This window comes from Argiope bruennichi, chromosome 4 (genome assembly GCF_947563725.1).
Source record: "Argiope bruennichi chromosome 4, qqArgBrue1.1, whole genome shotgun sequence".
Taxonomy (NCBI): domain Eukaryota; kingdom Metazoa; phylum Arthropoda; class Arachnida; order Araneae; family Araneidae; genus Argiope; species Argiope bruennichi.
This window is the reverse complement of record NC_079154.1, coordinates 104,362,528-104,382,141: the sequence shown is the minus strand read 5'-3', so window position 1 is coordinate 104,382,141 and position 19,614 is coordinate 104,362,528. Positions and strand designations below refer to the sequence as shown.

The 19,614-nt window shown below is 25.8% G+C and overlaps 1 protein-coding gene across 3 annotated transcripts in view; it reads left to right on the top strand.

The window, feature by feature from the left end:
- LOC129965744 (ankyrin repeat and fibronectin type-III domain-containing protein 1-like) overlaps nucleotides 1-19,614 on the top strand; it is a 619,339-nt gene that overhangs the window by 397,934 nt on the left and 201,791 nt on the right. Inside the window, exon 1 of one of the 3 annotated variants that reach the window (XM_056079895.1) lies at nucleotides 5,995-6,207. The exons of the other annotated variants lie outside the window; for them this stretch is intronic. Within the exon in view, the coding sequence (XP_055935870.1) occupies nucleotides 6,081-6,207 (127 nt within the window). The 5' untranslated portion in view covers nucleotides 5,995-6,080. Of the gene's footprint in view, nucleotides 1-5,994; nucleotides 6,208-19,614 lie in introns of those variants that run through there. 3 annotated transcript variants of the gene reach the window in all.

Genomic DNA, 19,614 nt, shown 5'->3' with positions numbered 1-19,614 from the left:
AAAAGAGGCCAAAATTATCTTTGTAACTTGTAAAATAATTATAATGTGCTTTAGATTCTATATTTTTTACGGTAATAATTTAATTTTTGTTATCAAATGCTGCTCTTAATTATATCCAAGTTTTATCGACTGAAAATTCTGACTTAACATCAACTCAAAACAAAACCAATCCAAATAAACGAAATGTAATCAAGCGATATTTTATTGAAATTGTCATACCGAATTTCATTGAAATTATCGTGTGACTGAAAATAATGTAACCTTAAGTAAAAATATTCTAATAAAAATTACTATATTGCATCTAATTGATTTTATTCGAAAGTTTTTGTTTACTTGGAAATTAACGATTCTATAATATTAGAAAATAAATAATATTACAAATTTAAAAATATTTTTCTGGCAAAACTTTACGATACGATTTTACAATATATATAATTGAAATAAATGGCAACAATTATTTCTTCGAACCAATTCGGTCAATAAATGCAACTAATAATAAATAAAATCGTCCTTCTTTAGCTTTCAACTATGAATGAAAATCACATAACTAGATATTTGATCAAATAATATTTTTAAAAAATTTATTTCGGGGCAGCAATGTAATTTATTGTTGTAAATTATGTAGTAAATATTTTTTTTTGATATTCTTAAATTCAAAAAGAAATTGTATGATAACTGAAATTGTATTATTAAAAGAAATTGGTCTATCAAATGCTGAAATTTCCATTTTATTGACTAATATATTCAAATTCACCTTTGAAAGAACTAAAAATGTTAATTAATTGAAATTTCCAATTAAATATCTCAAAATTCCACATCCGTCAGAAGTATATTTGTTAGAAATTTAATATCCATAAGTCAAATTATTTGACTATATTTTGAGCTTTATATTAGCAGTAGCATAAGTCAAATTATTTGACCTATTGAGCATCAATATGCAGATAGACACATATTCATATTCATGTGTGATTATTCAGCTGGGTATAAATTTATTTATCCAAATTAAGAAATAGAAATTTTTTAGAAAGTTAATTTATAGAATTGTAGTACTGAAATTTCTATTTACAAAAGCCTATATATTTTTAAAGTATTTTATGAAAATTTTTCTGTTATTTTCTATTACTAATGAGTAGAAACCCCCGGGGGGGTACCTCGAAATGAGGATGAGATGCTTCCGGTATGATGGTTGGATCACGCCACCCTGGTGTGTACAATGGGGGTATAGGATCTGGTTCCTCCTATCGGTGACTGGACGTACTTCCTTCGGAAAGAGTTATACCGTGGCCGGTGATGGTCCTTAGAACTCAACCACAATTCCCGCCAATGTTGCTGTTGCGACGGTCATTCAGAATTATTTATCCGTATGCCTTCGGGAGGGTCGGAGAGTCAGTGATATGACTTACTAATGAGAAGGCTAAGCTTTTTCGAACTAAATGTAATACAAATAATATGCATTATTTAAATGATAATTCATAATATTCTTCTAAAGACTATTATAAATTACATCAAAATCGAACGTAAAACAAACTATAGAAGTAACAGATAAAGGAGAAATCAAACCTTATCTTCGATAGAAAACTTACTTTAGAATAATGGAATCAGAAAGAAATGAAAATTTGAATCTCAGAAATCAAATTTTGTTCATTGAAATTTGTTTAATAATAACAATAACATATCGCCAGTTATAAGAATACTTACGAGTATTTTATTTCAGAATGTTGTCTTTGTTATTCTTTGTTATATATACTTCAATTGAAATATAAAAGTAAAACTTACTCAGATCACATCAAACAATAATTCGATTAAGAGATATTCAATTATTAAGTAACATACGCTTATGTGATAAGTTTTACTGTATGAATTATATACACAATCTGAATAACTTCAAATAATAATTTCTTTAATTTCTCCCTTTGTAACCCAGTTTTATATATATAATTTTTATTTTACTTATGATTAAAGAAATCATCTGGTGAGCCAACAGAGCACGAATTCCAACGATTCTGTAACGAAATATACACGAAGAATAAGCAGCAAAGCTTTGCCGAAGCATTCAGAACTCCAATACTTGCTAGAGACAACAAAACAATAGTAAAGAATAGATTACTAATAAAATAGTAACACAACTGGAGAGCTCCATATGTGTGAGAGAGAAATATCACCCGTGCATGCGCCTCCACTTTTATAGTCTCCCCAGAATCTAGTCAGGAATCTCGGCTTTAAATAGAAATAATATCCTCATAAATTCTCAAATTTCCTAGAATTTTCATTTTTATCGCCAAATACAACGCCAAGTCGCCAAATGTTTGTTAAGGCCGACCAAGGGTCATGGTATCCATTAAAAGAAACTGTAAGTCTTCTTCCTTACAATGAGATTCACCACGCAAAAAAAAAAAAAAAAAAAAAAAAAAAAACTATAGCTTTGCAACGATATTCTTCATATGCTTTTTTGTATATTATAATAGAATATAATAATTCCTAATTTTTTTCCTTTTTAACTTATGCAATTATTTCTGTAATAAATTGATTAGAATATCTAAAATGATGAATTGATGTAAATATAATCAATACACAACAACAGCGTGTACGAATTAGGTGTCAATTTTACTACACATTTAACGAACATTCATTTTAAAAGACAGCTTAATTATAAACTTTAATCTTTCTGGCGACAACAAAATTTTGGTTAGTAGGAAGGAAAACAAGAGGGAGGCTGGTGGAAGCGTATAATCTCCGCAGTGACAGTTTGACACGTGCGTAAAGTCTGTACAAAAGGTTTATCAAATAAATTTCTAAGGAACACGGATAATTTAAATCATTAATATTAAAATATTAAGGGCAAATATCTTAACCTACAATGAAAATTAGGTTCGAAATTTCTAGGAAATGCTTTCCTCTCCTTTGAAGCTGTAAGGTGAAATTCCCTTTGGATAAATTATTAAAACTGTTGTTTAAGGGCTGTAAATGAAAGCTACGAAACGACTAAATATTATGGAAATGGATTCTCAAACGGGTTTACGACTCTATATAAAAATGCATTTTTTTATTTAAACTCCTCGCTTTAATTTTATGTAAAAAAATTTTAAAAAACAATAATGGAGTTCTAGAAATAAAAAAAAAATCGAATGGAAATTATCTTTCTGAATATTTTTTACATAGTCTCTAATAATTTTTTTATTCTTCACCCTCAAACAGCATAAAAATTGTAGATCTTAAACAAGGCAATACACTTACACGAATGCTTAGATTTTAATATTCCATACATGAGTGTTTTGTACTTCGTAGTAAAGTAAAGAATTACAAGTATTGATTTTGGAATCTTTACATACCCTATAATAAATTTGTTATTCTTCACTAACCACCAGCATAAAAATTTTAAATCTTAAACAAAGCTAAGCATCTACGTGAATGGTTAATTTTCAGAGCTCCACACATGAGCGTTTTGTACTTCTTATTAAAGGAAAGAAATACAAGCATTAATTTTGGAATCATTTTTATTGAAACCAAAACTTTATACAGAACTATGATTTTAGCAACAAAATGGCATACCAAATTTCATTTATCTAAATCATTGCATTTTCGAGTTACTGCGGTTACATATATAAAAATGTATAGATTGACAGATGATCAATTATATGAAGAGTTTGCTTTAAAATTTAATATATATGAAAATTAATACTTTAGATACCATTGACGCTTATATTAGATAATGGAAACTGTGTGCAATACTTAATTTATCTATCTATTTCGTTTTATAATTATTGTTCATTTGCTCCCGGACACACATATTTTCTGTGCATGGATTTCGTTTGAAATTCGACAGAAATCTATAAACTTATTGTAAAGAATACATGACACATTTCATACTTCTAGCTGAAATAGTTTTGGAGTATCATAGCACAGTCACTCACAAAAATATATTTTTCTAACTTTGAACTCTTTGAAACAATAGGATGCGTCAAAATCAAGTTTTTAAATTTTCTTTTAACCAATAAAATACTTTCTCTTTGCATAGTCTGTATTCGAGAAAGCAAAATTGATACAAACAATACATCAAAAATTGAAATATTTTATTATTTATTTTATTTATTTAATTATTCTAGATTTTTTTTTCTAATACTGCCGTGAAATAAACATACAATTATATTGTCATTATTAAATGATTTTAATTAAAATATGATTGCATTATTCGGTAGAATCAAAGTTTGAAATTCTCCAAATGGAATGTCGATTTTTCTCTTTAAGTAATTATATGAATCTGAAATGACTATTATTTGCAAATTATATTACACTTTCCTATAAGTACACAATTATTGCTATGATCAAACTAATGACATTACGATTAATCTTAGATTATCCAAATTAATATCTAATAACATTATTAGGCTTAGTTGAAATTGGAAGTTGTGCCCATCGATTATCCGAATTTATTCATGTTTAAATAATATAGACAGCCCCAATTACCAGAATTAATTTAATTAAATATTTGGGAATAATCAGTTTCATTCAAACTTTGATTTCATCTATTAAATTAAAAGAAATATTTAAGTTAAACAAATTCTGTCGAAACCATTGGTTATTTTACTTCCTCTTTAATAATATGGGCCAATTATTATGTGAAATAATCAGATTTCGTCACCATCTTTCGAATGTTTTCATTTAAAGAAAAGTGATTGTTCAATAAAATAAAATTGCCATTCATGTATTTATTTTCAAGCTATTAACTGTGACTTTCGTATTAATAATGTATAGTAATTTTAGACTATTACATAAAACCTCATGAGAGTCTTATGCTCTCATGGTTCATTTTAAATTATTTATATTCCCTTTTATTTCTTTGTTATATGTCATTGTTCAAATCTTTTGTTTTTAAATCCATGAAATTCAATCGGAGCATGGGTCTTTTTTTCTTTAATTTTGCACAAAGGAATTCTGTTTCGTTGAAATATTTTGAAAAATCAGAATATTCATTGTTTAAATTATTAAAAGACTTTCACTGGTGCATCCTGTGAATATTTCCTTTCTTATTCACGATGAAATTATTTCATTCTTTTCATAATAAATTCAACCTTATCCCCTTTTAATTTTTTTTAATCTTCAAGAAACCATGATTTTCTGTCATTTTAAATTGAAATTGTTTTAGTTTAAATTTATTTAGATTCGTAATTTATTTAAATTTTTGGATATATATATATATATATATATATATATATATATATATATATACCATTATTTAGATCGATATATACATATATTAGATTATATATATATATATAATCTTCTATTTAGTTATGGAATGTTGAGAATAATTACATAATACATTTTTTATTTATTTTTATGACAATAAAATAGAAAGGTGGGGATAATTAATGAAATCGTAAGAAAAAACATTTAAATTTATTTATGAATTTTAGTGCTTAACATTTTTAAGCAATAAAAATTGCATTTCGATTTAATAAATACATATTTTTTTTTCATATAGCTTGAAGGTAAAATGTTTGGTAACATAAAAGCGGAAAGAATTACTTAGAATTTATCTAAAAATCCAAAAACCATACTGAACCAGCATTCAAATTACTTTTTTTTTTGAATTTCTCTTTTTAATTAAAATTTAAGGTTTTCAGCTGTCAAAAACAGATTTCTTCATTCATTAAAAGAGCAAAAACATCAAATCATTTCCAAAAACAGTATTTGTTAAAGAGCATTAATTTAATCATAAAAGAAATCCAAAAACTAAATATCAACAGTTCGGGAAAAGAAGTGCAGTTTTTTTTGACTACCCATTTTTACTTGCAAATACAACGTCATACTATCCCACCTCCTCTCTCATCTTTTAATCAAAGGGTTTACCAGTTCCTCTTCTCAACCCCCTCACCTGAATCGCGATGCGAACGCCTCCCTCGTTACTATAGCAACCGAAAGGTGGCGTGGGAGGTTAGTGCTTCTCGTCTGCCTCACATTGAGAAGCATGAGAAGGAGGTATGGCCACCGGCCGCCGTGACAGCAGTCCAGGCCGCCTGGCCCTGGCCCTCCCTTCTAGTATATGGAGGAAAGTGCGGTATCGATGGAGTCCCCACCGTATGAATACGGTCGACCTGGGGGCCTCAACGAGCTCCCTTTCTGAAGCGATTATCTACCCCTGGATTGCTCAACCCCCGGACGGAAGACCCAGGAGTTTATCCTGTCAGCTCCCTGGACCACCCCTGCGTAAGTCTTCTTCCTTGAAATTATTTAAGAATATCGTCAGCATCTTCGATAGATCACTTATAATAAATGTGCTTTAAGAAAGCTGTATAACTTGTGGGATTTCTGAACACCGTAAAAATATAGTTTGAATTTTCCGCTCTTTTCAGCTTAATGTTTAGAAAGAGGATTTTAAAATTTCCCCTTATTCATTTTGGATTGTTATTTTAAATATTTTAGGTATTTGATAGAAAGTGGCTGCGTATATTTCATATCTCATTTCTGAGTTCTGTATGTTCATTGAGTTGTATTATTTTCGGTCTTGAGTTAAATAGATCCGTTAGAAATTCTTTAAGATTATATATGTTCAAAAACGTCTCCAGTTACGGTATTTTATTCAAATATAGAGTACATAAGAGTCGAAATTTGAATATTTCCTTCTCTAGAAGTTCTGATTAATTATAAATTATTCAGCATCGTTTGCTTTAAATTTCATTTATTTATTTATTTTTATTTTGTAATTGTGGCGTTCGTTTGTTTAAACTTGAAAAAATTTTTAAAAATAGTTTTTTTTTAAATTTTAATTTTTATATCAACATGATTTCATTAAAAAAGTAAAGCATATTATTTATTTTTATTGATATGATGATGATTTTTATTGATAATAATGATGAAAATTAATAATACATGATTAATTAATTTGAGAATCCTATAAAATCAAACAAATTTAATATTTCACGGAATTTTTCTTTTTTTCGTGTAATATATAGAATAAATATAAATAAAAGTTTTAAAAAAAACCTCTTCTAATTATAAAGAACACATATGTGTGTTGACAAGTGAGACCGTTTGATTTGCAGCAACAAAAATAGCACATATATATTTTAGCGAGCTGGAATGTGCACCTGATAACACATTTTTTTAATTTCAAATATAATTTTAATTAAGGAAAACTCAACCTCAATTTGGAGTTTTCCCAAAAAAAACTTCAGAAACACTACACTAATAATTTTTACGCCATTTCATAATTTTTAAAAAAATATCTTTTTAATGTATTTATTTGATGGTAATGTTTCTGAACATCGGTCATTTTAGAAGTATTTAAAAATAATCAATATTACTGATGTACCAACTGAACGTCAATGATGACTAAATGAATGAAGAATCATGCATATAATTTCACGGAATACCAAACGATTTTTATTATAAATCAAATATTCCTTATAATTCAGAATAAAATCTTTAAATATTTTTTGTTGCAAATTTCTAGTAGCAGAACATTAACATTTTTCTTTAGGAATGTTCATAGAAATTAATCATACCGAAAGCTATTTGATCTTTAATATATTCTTTATACATTTTAACATATTTTAAACCACTTTTTTTTTAATTGTGAAACATAACATCGCAATTTGCTTTTTCTTTATTTCACTTAATATTAATATTTATCGAACATGTTTTAACATCCTAAATTGTGAATAAATGCTAAGAAATTCCATTGGTGCAAAACAAATGAAAAAAAACAAAATAAAAATAAATTCACCTGTTTACATTCTGAAAAAATAGGGGTGAAAAAGTTATGATAAATGAAAATTCATTTTAAGATCGTTAAAAAAATTTTGTAGAATCGTAATCATTTTCAAAAAAAGAAAAAAAAGACATTTCCGACGTTTAGAAAATTATAAGAAACATGATGGAATTTAAATTACATTTTTTTGTACATTCTTAAAATATTATATAAAAAGAATTAAATTTTAATTTAATTATCATCTGCATACATAAATATTGAAATATTTTTAAGAAAAGCACTCGTTTGACAGAAAAAAAATTATTAAAAATTTTGTGTGACATTTGGATGCAATTCTTCTGTTTTTCTTTTCAATTGTGTGAATCCTAATTTCGATATTATTCATCAAAAAATGGAAATACAAACTTTAAAAGTTTATATGTAGCATTTTTGAAATTAATTTATATTTAATGTTAATTAAATTCTGTGATGCATAAGTAAAAATAAATTTTTTCATTTTTTTAAGAATTTGAAATAATTCAGCTCTTTTTTTTACGGTCTTTCTTTTTAGAAGTCTTTCTAATATTTCTAGTTCAGTGATCCAAATTCAATAATAACAAGTAAAAAATTTGCGTTCGAAAAACAAGGAAACAATTCTTTTTATTTGATATATCAAAAATATCTGATTCGTACTGTGTAAAAATATTTAATGGTTGATTATGTGATTAAATAACTTCTTTAACAAATAAATATCATATATCTCTTTGATTTTTTTAAGTTTTATTGTGTGATTGAATTTTATTATATATATCGCATTAACCAAAGATGTATATAAATTATTCTTTGCAAGTGCAATACACATATTAATGCATATTTATGTTTTATGTTCAAAAAAGACCGTATTATTATATTTTTTTAAAAAAAAAATCAAGAAATTCAATAAATGCCAATGTACTTTTTATAAAATAATTTTTAACTTTTCGTTAGAAAAAAGTCGAAATTTTGTTTAATAACTTTTAAAAATTATTTAGGAAGAAATGACAAATCCTAACTGAGCATAAATCGCTATTGTAGTGCTGCAAATTTCCATCATTAAAATTGAGATTTTGCAACAATTCTGATATTTTCCATTCTATTTTTTGTTAAATTTTTATTCAGAAAATATAACTTTATAAAAATAAACAAACCAGGTGCATTTTTCTCATGAAACATGCAAACGAGTTGGCATTAAATAAACGCTGTATAATACATCTAATGAATAATTGGTACAGTTTCCTTTAAAGATTGATTAAAAGATCAAGCATTTGAAACTTATTCTTTTTTTAATAAATATTTTTAGGTAAAATTTTAATTCTGATTCTCTATAGTGTTATAAACAGGTCCTGATAATTCTTTACGTTCAGTTACTGGTTTTCAACTTTTCAGCAAATTATTTGCATGCACAGTGCAATGGGTTGTACACAAACTTTTCTTTTATCCAAATAATATTTTCTTCTATGTTTTAAATTATTTTCTTACGTACCCTGATTCAAAACTTAAATTTTGCACACACCAAGATAAAAAAAATTTGGTATGTATATTTTTCTGTAAATATAATGAACTTTTAATTAATTTACTATAAATTAATATCTCTAATATAACTGTCAAAATTAGAGAACAACGAACATTATGTTATACTGTAACAGTGATTGAATATTTGATATTAAAAAAGTAAATTGATAAAAGTTATAAAAAATTCTGCTTATTTTATAATACCAAATTTTAGTTCACAATAAAAAATTCAAAACAATGGGGTTTTTTTTCTAATCCTAAATAACAATTTATCTTTACTTCCCTTCTAATAAAGTGAAGCTTATACACCAGAAATCAATAGCAAACACTCAAAACACATATTATTTAACCATAGAAAAAGCACAAAAGTGCTAATGCTGAAAATAACGAGCTCGCTCCACGATCGTTACAGCAAAGTCTTATGAATCCTATTAGATATAGTCCCATAATTTTTGTATTTTTGAAAGCCTTCCTTTTTGTCACCAAAGACGTCAAATGTGTCACCAAATCTGGGGTTAATGACTGACATGGGTTTAGCTTTCAGTAAGAATATCTGTAAATTATTCTTCTTTTCTGTGAGACTGAATGGTGCATTGTTACACATTCGCAACATTATTAGTTAGCAATCTTTCATGTTTTATTACTTTTTATATTGAAATGTAAAGGAATTATTGTTATTAAATAACTTAAGCTCTAGATTTCGACAAATCTCCATATTTCGGACATCAATAAGTTCCAAAAACACATTTTTTGCATTATGTGTGTGAACACGATAACACAAAAAACTGTTATCAAAACAAATAAAATTCGGCATATGAATTTACGACCAAATTTGTAGATTTTTATCAAATTTTGAAAGAAATCTATTCGGTCTGCCCAGCTCTTCAGTTACAAATGAACTTGATACCACAAAAAAAGCAGAGCGCTTTGTTGGTAAAATTTGGTACACAAGTTTAGCTTTTAAAAGATAAATTCTTGACAAATTTAAATCAAATTTGTCAAAGGACTGATCGTCTGATACTCTGTATATTCGCAATTCGCAATAGCCCATAAATGAAATGACTTAAATTAAAAAATTCGGTGCCCTTTGAATGCAACTGTACTTCCTGTTCAAATTTTCGTATCATTCAGTCATCAGAATATATATTTGCATAATATATTCAGTGAAAATGTAACATTTAAACCAAAGATCTGAATATCATAATTTTCGCTCGCTGTTAGCATATAAATCTTTTGTGACCTTATCAAAGGTCTTTAATATTAAGGTGGAAGGGAGGGGGGGGGCGAGATAAAGTTTCAAGGAGCTGCCACCCGCTAATTTGCCTAAAATTTATAAAAAGTTACTTTTTATTTAAGCAAAAATAGTACATTCATCATTTTTCATCTATAGTAAAAATCATTTTTCATGCAATTTCAATGACATCTCTTTACAACTATTTTAATGATAAAAATCAAAAACGTCTTCTGACATAAATCCTTTCTTTGATATTTCAGTTGAAAATAAGATTCCATAAATCTTCTGAAACTGATAAAACAATATTTTTTACGCTAATTTCCATCAGTCACTCCAGATAAAAATATCTTATCTTAAGATACTTCGCACATAACCCTTAGGAATCAAAACCCATCTAGCATTTCTCTGCTCAAGTGCCTTCACCTACGCCTTCCCACTGGAGAACAAAGCATTCTTTTCCTTAGAGGCTCTTAAAAATTTTATTCCCACGGAAATACATATGAAAACTGTTCCCTAGGAGACAGTCGGATATAAATTCTTGGAAACTTGTTTCCATGGTTGATTCATAGTTTTTCCAAAATCAGGCGAAGGCATTTTCGATGGAAATTTAAACTTTCTTTACAGCAAAGATACATTTGTTGCAAAGAGGGGAAGCATTGATTTCTTTTAAATTTTATTATTTCAAATATTTTATAATGTTTTACAAGTAGTGGGTGGACTTTCAAAAAGTCTATAAACATGTCAAAATATCAGAAAAAAATCGAAAAACTATTAAATTGAAAAATAATTTGAGGGGAAATCCTTCTCTTTATATAATGAGCTCTTTTTTTTCATTTGAGAAAAAAAAATTAGTATAAAATTCACTGATATAGGGAGTTAATGTAATTAAATAAATAAAAACATAACCTTAATGTCAATTTTAACATTTTTATTGTGATATCAAATGTACTACATAGCCTCCACCGCAAAGTTAAGTTGGAGATTCGTTCCAATATGTTCAGGTTTTGAAATAATATGGTATAGAGATGTTAGGTGTATGTACGTCATTAAAGAATCCGATTTGTTTATTTACAATATAGATCTCACTTTACAACCTTATCTATTCTTGTTTTGTGTTGATTTTTTTCATTTTGCGCTTTAGACAAATTTTTCTTAACTGATTGAAATAAAAGTTTGACACAAAACTGTATTTCTAGTCACAAATTCCCATATTTAATTTGATATACCTGAGCCACTGCGCTTTTGAGTTATCCCGTTTACATGTTTCTGAAAGTACAGACCGACAGACAGTCAACCCTTTGTAGATTTTGGCTTAAACTTTGATAGGTGTCTATATTATATATGTTAAATCTGTGTACCGAATCTTACCTATCTAGATCTCTTCGTTTTGTAGTTATCGTGTTAACATGTATTCGAACAGTCGGATAGACGGACTTTCTCTGAATAGATTTTACTCAAAATTTGATGAAAATTTGGTGTAAAGACCGTATACAAAATTTCAATTGTCTAGATCAAAATGGTTTTGAGTTATCATTGTCACAGACAGTTAGACAGACTTTTTCCAAGATTGTCTTTTTCGAACTCAAGGAGTTTTAAAACATGGAGATAAGTCAAAACCTCAAATTCGAATTTTTTTTTGATTAATATACTTTTTCCATACTATGTATACGAAGAAAAAAAGACTCATATGCATTTAAGATTTGTTTCAAACTCCTTTTTATTATTCGATTATTTTTAGGATTTTTTTTCATGTGTGAGAATATTTTGCCTCTTCGGTATAAACAAATTTTTTTAACCCTTTCTTGGGCTGTGGGATGTATGCTTCTCACCAAATTTATCAATCTTTGTATGAAATTATGTAGGTTGGCATAAGTTCTGACAAACTTTTTTAGAAAGACAGAAACTTAAATGCTTCAGTTCTTTATCTTACCCAAAATGATGTGTCTTGATTTATTACTTAATTATTAATTAACCAAATTGATTAATTAATCAAATTAAATTTATCTAAAAAGTTAAATGAATCCTTTTTCTTATTCTAATTTCAAGCCTAAAAATATTTTAACATAATATGATTAGAAAAAAATGGCCCTTTAAATGGTTAATTAATTTTTGAACTTTTTAAGATTTTCTTTGTGGTCTAAAATAGGTATCGTGAAAGTACAAGAATGTCATTCGTCTAGCCTAGATGAATGGTGGGTAGATATAATTATTTTATAAATAGATTCCTAATAATATATTGTTATAGTACAAAATAATTAATGCCAAGACATTTTACTATCAATAAGGGCTGTGAGTAGGTTGTCTCAAAGGGGTGGGAAGAGTTTGAAATTTTAGCTTCCAACGACTTTGCAGAAAGGGAAAATAATTTCTTAATAATATTTTAGTCTCGGCATTTTATAAGGTTAACATAATGCATTGCATAGTGATGTTTTAAAAGAGAACCTCATGAATTAAGAAATTTATCGTGAATGTAATCGATGCTTTAGACGTCTATACGTACCATAAATTTTTGACTTTAAATCGAGATTTTGCAAACGGATTCAGTACGTATCAAATGTCATGATGAAAAATGTGCAATTATTATGTTTTATTAAGAGAAATTATATATAAACTGATATTGTTAAGCAAATATATTTGATTTCAAATGCTCTTTCTTTGAATTAATTTAATTAAATACATTTTGGTTATTACATTTTTTGAAATATGATGAAGTCTTGTCTTTCTACTCAAAACATTTCATTTGAAACATTTAAAATATTTTAATTAATAAAATAGTGAAATTATAATTTTAAAATTTGTTCTGTGTATAAGCATCAAATTATAATGGAAATTGAGATTTAAATTAATTAAATTGGTTCTGCAAGAACCAATTTAATTAATTTTAAAACCTTCTAAACGACTTCTACAACCTTATCTCAAATTTTGTGAACATATGAGTTGAAACTCAATGCCTTAACCAGATAAAGAATTGGATTTTGGGCAGAATTTGTTGACTAGAATAATAATAGAATACTAAGTTAGAATTTGTAATTATTTTTGGAATAAATATATATATATATATATATATTTGAAGCAAATATGTTTAGTTTTTAAATTTAAAAAAATTCTAAATAATTTAAATATTTTTAGAAGATTTCACATAAAAACTTTTTTTTTAATATCTATATCGAAATTACTTTTATAAGGGCGTCAATATAATTTTTTTAAAAAAAAATCATTTTTTCGAAAATCGCTGAAATTAGATATTAATAGAATAAATTTCTTAACGAATTTTATAATCAGATTTTGCAATTTTCTATGTAATCTTTTATTTTGCTCTTCGTTCTTTACATTCGATTTCATTTATTCTTGATTGAAATTTTGGAAGTACACTTTTTTGCCATAAGTCTGTCTAGGAACTCTCATATAAGGTTTCAGAATTCGATACTAAAAGCAATTTCTAACGAAACATGAAAATTACATAAAGATAGTGAAAAATAAATTTGAATTTCGTTTGTTTTTTTAGCATCGTTAAAGTAATTAATTTTCTCAACACAGTTAAAATTATTCGCATTAAATATATTTTAGTTACAATAAAATTTTGATTCTATTGTGAATTTATTTTCAATTTTAAAATGTATTTTTTCTTTTATAAGATTATAATAATTAGCTTTTAAGTAACGTTGATACATAAAACTAAATATTTCATAAGGCTTCTTTTTTAGTATTTTTTTAGTCTGTTATGTATATAGAAATTTATTACACATACAGACGACTTAAAAGAAATTTTAGGTATGAGAATCAGTGAAACAAAAAAACATTTTTGATAAATTCATTTCACTTTTCAACTCGCTGATTTTTTGACCATGAATGCATCTGTTACAAAAAAAATGAGTGAAATTTATTTTAATTTGATTAAAAAATTATTAGCTTTTTAAAAGTTATTTGATAATTTATTACTATTAAGAATAGAATGAAATAGTAAGAAAGTTATAGTTTTAAGAAAATCCTAAATATATAATAAATATTTTGCACCTAAAGAACAATTTATAAAAGAAAATCATTTTAAATTTTCATTGAATTACAATATACTTCACTTTGTGGCACAAACTAGCTAATTGTCTATAAATGTAGAAATGTCACTTGTTCTAAAAAAAAAAACTAACAAATTTAATGAACGTATAATAACTGTCTAGAATAAGGTAAAATAATTAAGTTCATAATAGACAAAACTATTTTAATTGCTTTTATTTGCAATTGTTATACAAAATAGAATATTAACAGTCAAACTGTAAATACTTTACGTTCAAGGTTACACGTTTTTTGCAAAATTAAAACAGTTTTCTCTAAACATAATTACATTTTTATCCTTTAATCATAAAAAAAAATTTTAACGTTGTGAAAATTCTTACTAATTGGACGATAAACAGTTTAATTTTTAATATATAACTTAGTAATTAGAAAAATTTAAAAGAAAAAAAATCGAAGAATTTATTTTAAAAATATTCATTTCATAGAAACCGTGAAACAAATGTTCTTTCCTTGCTTAGTGCATATATTATTTGGATTTACATTATACTTTTATTTTTCATGAAGCCCATCATTCATTTTTAATCATTTACCTGTTTCAAAATATATTTTCTAATTTAAAAAACATGTATATTTTTCAGAACAAGTTATTCATTAAACATACAGAAAGAATAAAATTACATCGCTTTCATTTGACATTCAAAATATAGAATAAATTGCTGCACAAAAGATAAAATACCTGATGTATACATAAATTTTAAATAGATGTTCTATTAGCATTTTACATCCTGAAAAAATTTTCCAACATCACATTTTATGACGTACACATTCTAAAATCAGCATTACTGCAGAAAATAAATCGGAATTCTTCTTTGTTTTCTAATATTTCCTTTCTTAATGGAACACACAATGGAAGTACTTTATATGTTTGGAATGGACCGAATCTGAATAATTCAACACAATATTTGCATTTAAAATTTGACCGATTAATTATAGCCATGTTTTAGTCATTAGTGAAAAGTCCGATTTTGTAGAGAGTAGAATTGTTGCAATGTGAGATCTCGGTTCCTAAAATTCTTTCAAAAGAATTTTAAACTGTGGAATTGCAAAGGATCAAAATCATTTGCATTAGCTTTTCACTTTAACGTTTACAAATGGCATGCAGGCATAAACTCCTCCATGCATTTTCATTGCATAGGCGTATGGAAATGGTAAGATTCTAAATTTTCTAAAAAAAGACCACAACTTAATAGTTTGTGGGTTCCACTAAGATAAAGAATTTTACATCGAGTTTATTATACAGAATTTCTGATATTCCCGTTAAGTTATTTTATTCTGTGACATAATAAAAAAATATATAAATTCAAATTTATTTTGTGCCTTATTATTTATGACATTTTAATGCATCTTATTTAAAGTAATATTTTTCACTAAAAATTTTATTAAAATATTATGAATTTACATTTCAATTATCAAGCTAAAACTAGAAAAATAAAGCTGAAGCTAAATTTTTTGATTATAACTTTGACAATTTAAATATTTAACTGAAAGTAAACCTAATGAATTTAGTTTTTCAAAATTAAATACTCAAGTTCTAATCGCTATTCAATTTTTAAATGAATATTGCAAAACTTAATCTCTGAATTTAATATTTTAATATTTAAATTTGATTTAATTTGTATGGAATATGAATTGCAATGTATCATTTTTTATTTTGCTTTATTTAATCTTATTGCTTTTTAAAACTATCATAGGAATACAAGTATAAAAGAAATTATGAAACTTTAAATTGTTTCAAAATTTTTAAAAAAGAGAGAGATGTTCTTTTTGTATTAATCAATTTACTCTTAGATTTTAGAATACAGATTTTGAAATGCTGTTAAAATTGCATACAAAAAAAAGTAAATAGAAGATGATTTTTTTTAAAGAAATTTAAGAAAATAAAACTTGTTTGCTAGTGCTTTTGAAAATGAATTACCATAATAAAAACCTAAAAACTACACAACTTATTAATAATAAAAATATTATTGATATATATATATATAGAAAGTGGAAGGAAAGAAATGTGTGTTAATAATTAAAGATAAAAAAGAAAAGAGTGTCAAAAAATAAATTTTATACTTTTCATAATATGTTCTGATAATTTTTTAATAAAATTAATTTGATTAAAACTGATTATTACTTTTTTTCTACGTTAGAATTTTAAATACGTTTCACAAAATTTTACTTTAATCATTCAAATTTTTGTCAATAGATATTTATCTAAAATATATATTATAGTGCAAATTATTGTCACGTGCAATTAAAAATCCCTTGCATTATCCTATAAACAAATGAATGTGTTCCAAAGCGTAAGCAATTTTCTGGAAAAAAAAATTGTCAATGATGAAAAAAAAAAAAAAAAAAAAATTGTCTTTATTTGAATCTGCTCCTTCCGTAGATTTATTCCGTGAATTAAATGCCTTAAATTATGTTCTTCAAATAATTTTTTTTGTGAAGAATGATATGCAAATACATCCCTGACTTTAACGTATAATTAATCCAACTCAAAATGTCTGACTTGAATAAGAAATAAGGAAGTATAATTTAGCCATCGCAGAACATGCTTCAAAACAAGCAATTAACTTCTTAATATAAATGAAAGCTAAGTTATTTACACTTTGATTCGTGATAGGACAAGTTGAAGCAAACTGTCCGTAAACGTGTCATTTTTTACGACAAAATCTCTGCAAAGCCCTCTTTGAAAATGATGTTATTCGCTTTTGCATGCAGTTATGATTACGAGTAAATAAACAGTCTTCTAAACGAGCTAAATTAATGGGGCGGCTTGAAATTAAACACACAACTGTCATTAACTATGCCGGAGCGCTTAGGTTAATTAGAAAATATTCAAAGCAAAGAGTGAAATGCTTTTAGAAAGAAAATATGTTATTTATTAAAAGGTATATACTTAAGTGAAATCATTTAAATTATGTATAGATTTTTGTCAAAATTAAAGATTATTTATTAGAAATGTGAATTTTTCAAAAAAATAAGGAAAAAAAGACTTTCATTAATTTTTTAAACAAAAATTCATTATTTCATTATTTATTTTCAAAACTTTGAGGCGGCTGAAAATGAATTTCTTTATATTTTTATTGGAAAAATTGGACTTCATAAAATTTCAGTGGTTTTTCATTTAATTTTTATGTTGATCAAAAAACTAAAAAATCGTTTCATAGATGGTATAAGAAATGAAGATATTTTTTTGAATAATGATTTAATGAATATCAATGTTCCTAAAAATTTAAAACGTTTTAATGTCTGAAGTTATTAAAAGGATTGTAGTCTAAAATACATTATATAGTCCTAACGTGATAATAAAAAATGAAGATATTTTTTTGAATAATGATTTAATGAATATCAATGTTCCTAAAAATTTAAAACGTTTTAGTGTCTGAAGTTATTAAAAGGATTGTAGTCTAAAATACATTATATAGTCCTAACGTAATAATAAAAAATGAAGATATTTTTTTGAATAATGATTTAATGAATATCAATGTTCCTAAAAATTTAAAACGTTTTAGTGTCTGAAGTTATTAAAAGGATTGTAGTCTAAAATACATTATATAGTCCTAACGTTACAATTCTAAAAATTTTCCTCCGGGAACAAAATATAATTGAAATATGTTTTTGAAGCTTCGGCCACTATTGATAAAATACATGCGCTGGAACGTAGAAAAAATAACTTCCTTCATTAATTATAAATGCTTATGATAACTTTTATTTTTGCATTCATTCACTTATATTCTTGAAATAAGTTTTTTTTCCTTAACAGATATATACAGTCTCTAAGCATGTCTAATTCTTTTATATTATTCCATGCGATATTAGATTTAATATAGACTTCTAAAAGAAATTTATGATCTGATTATGTTGGTGAGTTCATATTAAGTTTTGTACCTCGTTTACTAAGGTGTAAAAAGTCACTTTTTTATTATAAATATATAATTTTTTAACTTTAAACAGTTTCATTGGTATTAAAAATATTTTGGGGCATATATGCGCTCTACAAAATGGCACCCATTTAGACGACACAAATTCATTCACTAAACTACAAAATTTTCAAAAATATTTGATGTTTAATAAAAGATGTTTATGTAAATTTAATAACTGAAATTCTTTGATTTTTTTCGTCAACGGCATGAATTTTTTCAGATAAGACTTAGTTTAAAAGTTATTGAAATAAATTCTAAATTTTTAACAGTTGCTTTTATTAAATATAGAAGAGAAATTTTTATTACTATATTTTTTACATAGATTTGAAATATGTTAAGGCAAAGAATAGATAACTTTTGCAAAATTTCCTTAGAAAATAATATCTCAAAAAAGTCCCCTACAATTCTAAATCGTTCTATTAAGTAAATTAAAATATAAGCAAACTCCAAAAAGCATGATAAAAACACACCTAACAGAATGCCAAAAAAAAAGCAAATTTCATGTTTATCTCTATTATTTTTTGCGACATTTAATAAACAGCTAAATCATATTTTCCTACCAGGATTTCTTCATTAATGAATTCGAGCTTTTTCATTCGCCGTAATTGAGGTTGTGTGGGAAACATCGAAAACATCAATTTTTTTCCCCTTGAAAAAAATTCCCAGATGTTTCGTTTTCATCTATCTTTTCTTCGTTGTTATCTTATGTTTTTAGACGCACATGGAGAAAATATTGACGCTAAGCTAAAAATAGCTTGAATGAATTTGCAATCGATTTCATCCTATGTTCTCATAAAACTAACAGGTCCGTGCGAAGTCATTTTAGATAAGATTTTAAATTTTAAAAGAAACAAGAAAGAGATTTAAAATGGCTTATACTTGTTTAAGGGTATTTGTTTTTAAGAATTTTATTTTAATTTATTATTAAAATAAAAAAAAACTGTTTAATGTGAGAATATGAATTGGCATTTTTTAAACATGAATTTCGTGATAAAATCATAGATTTTCATTTCAAAATTGTATGTTAATTAATAAATGTGAAATAAGAAAATTAACAAAGAATTCTATTGAATTTATTCTTTTTAAAAATGAAGCCGATGATATTCACCCATGGTTCTCTTTTAAATTTCAATTCAGTAGAATAGAACTGTTTG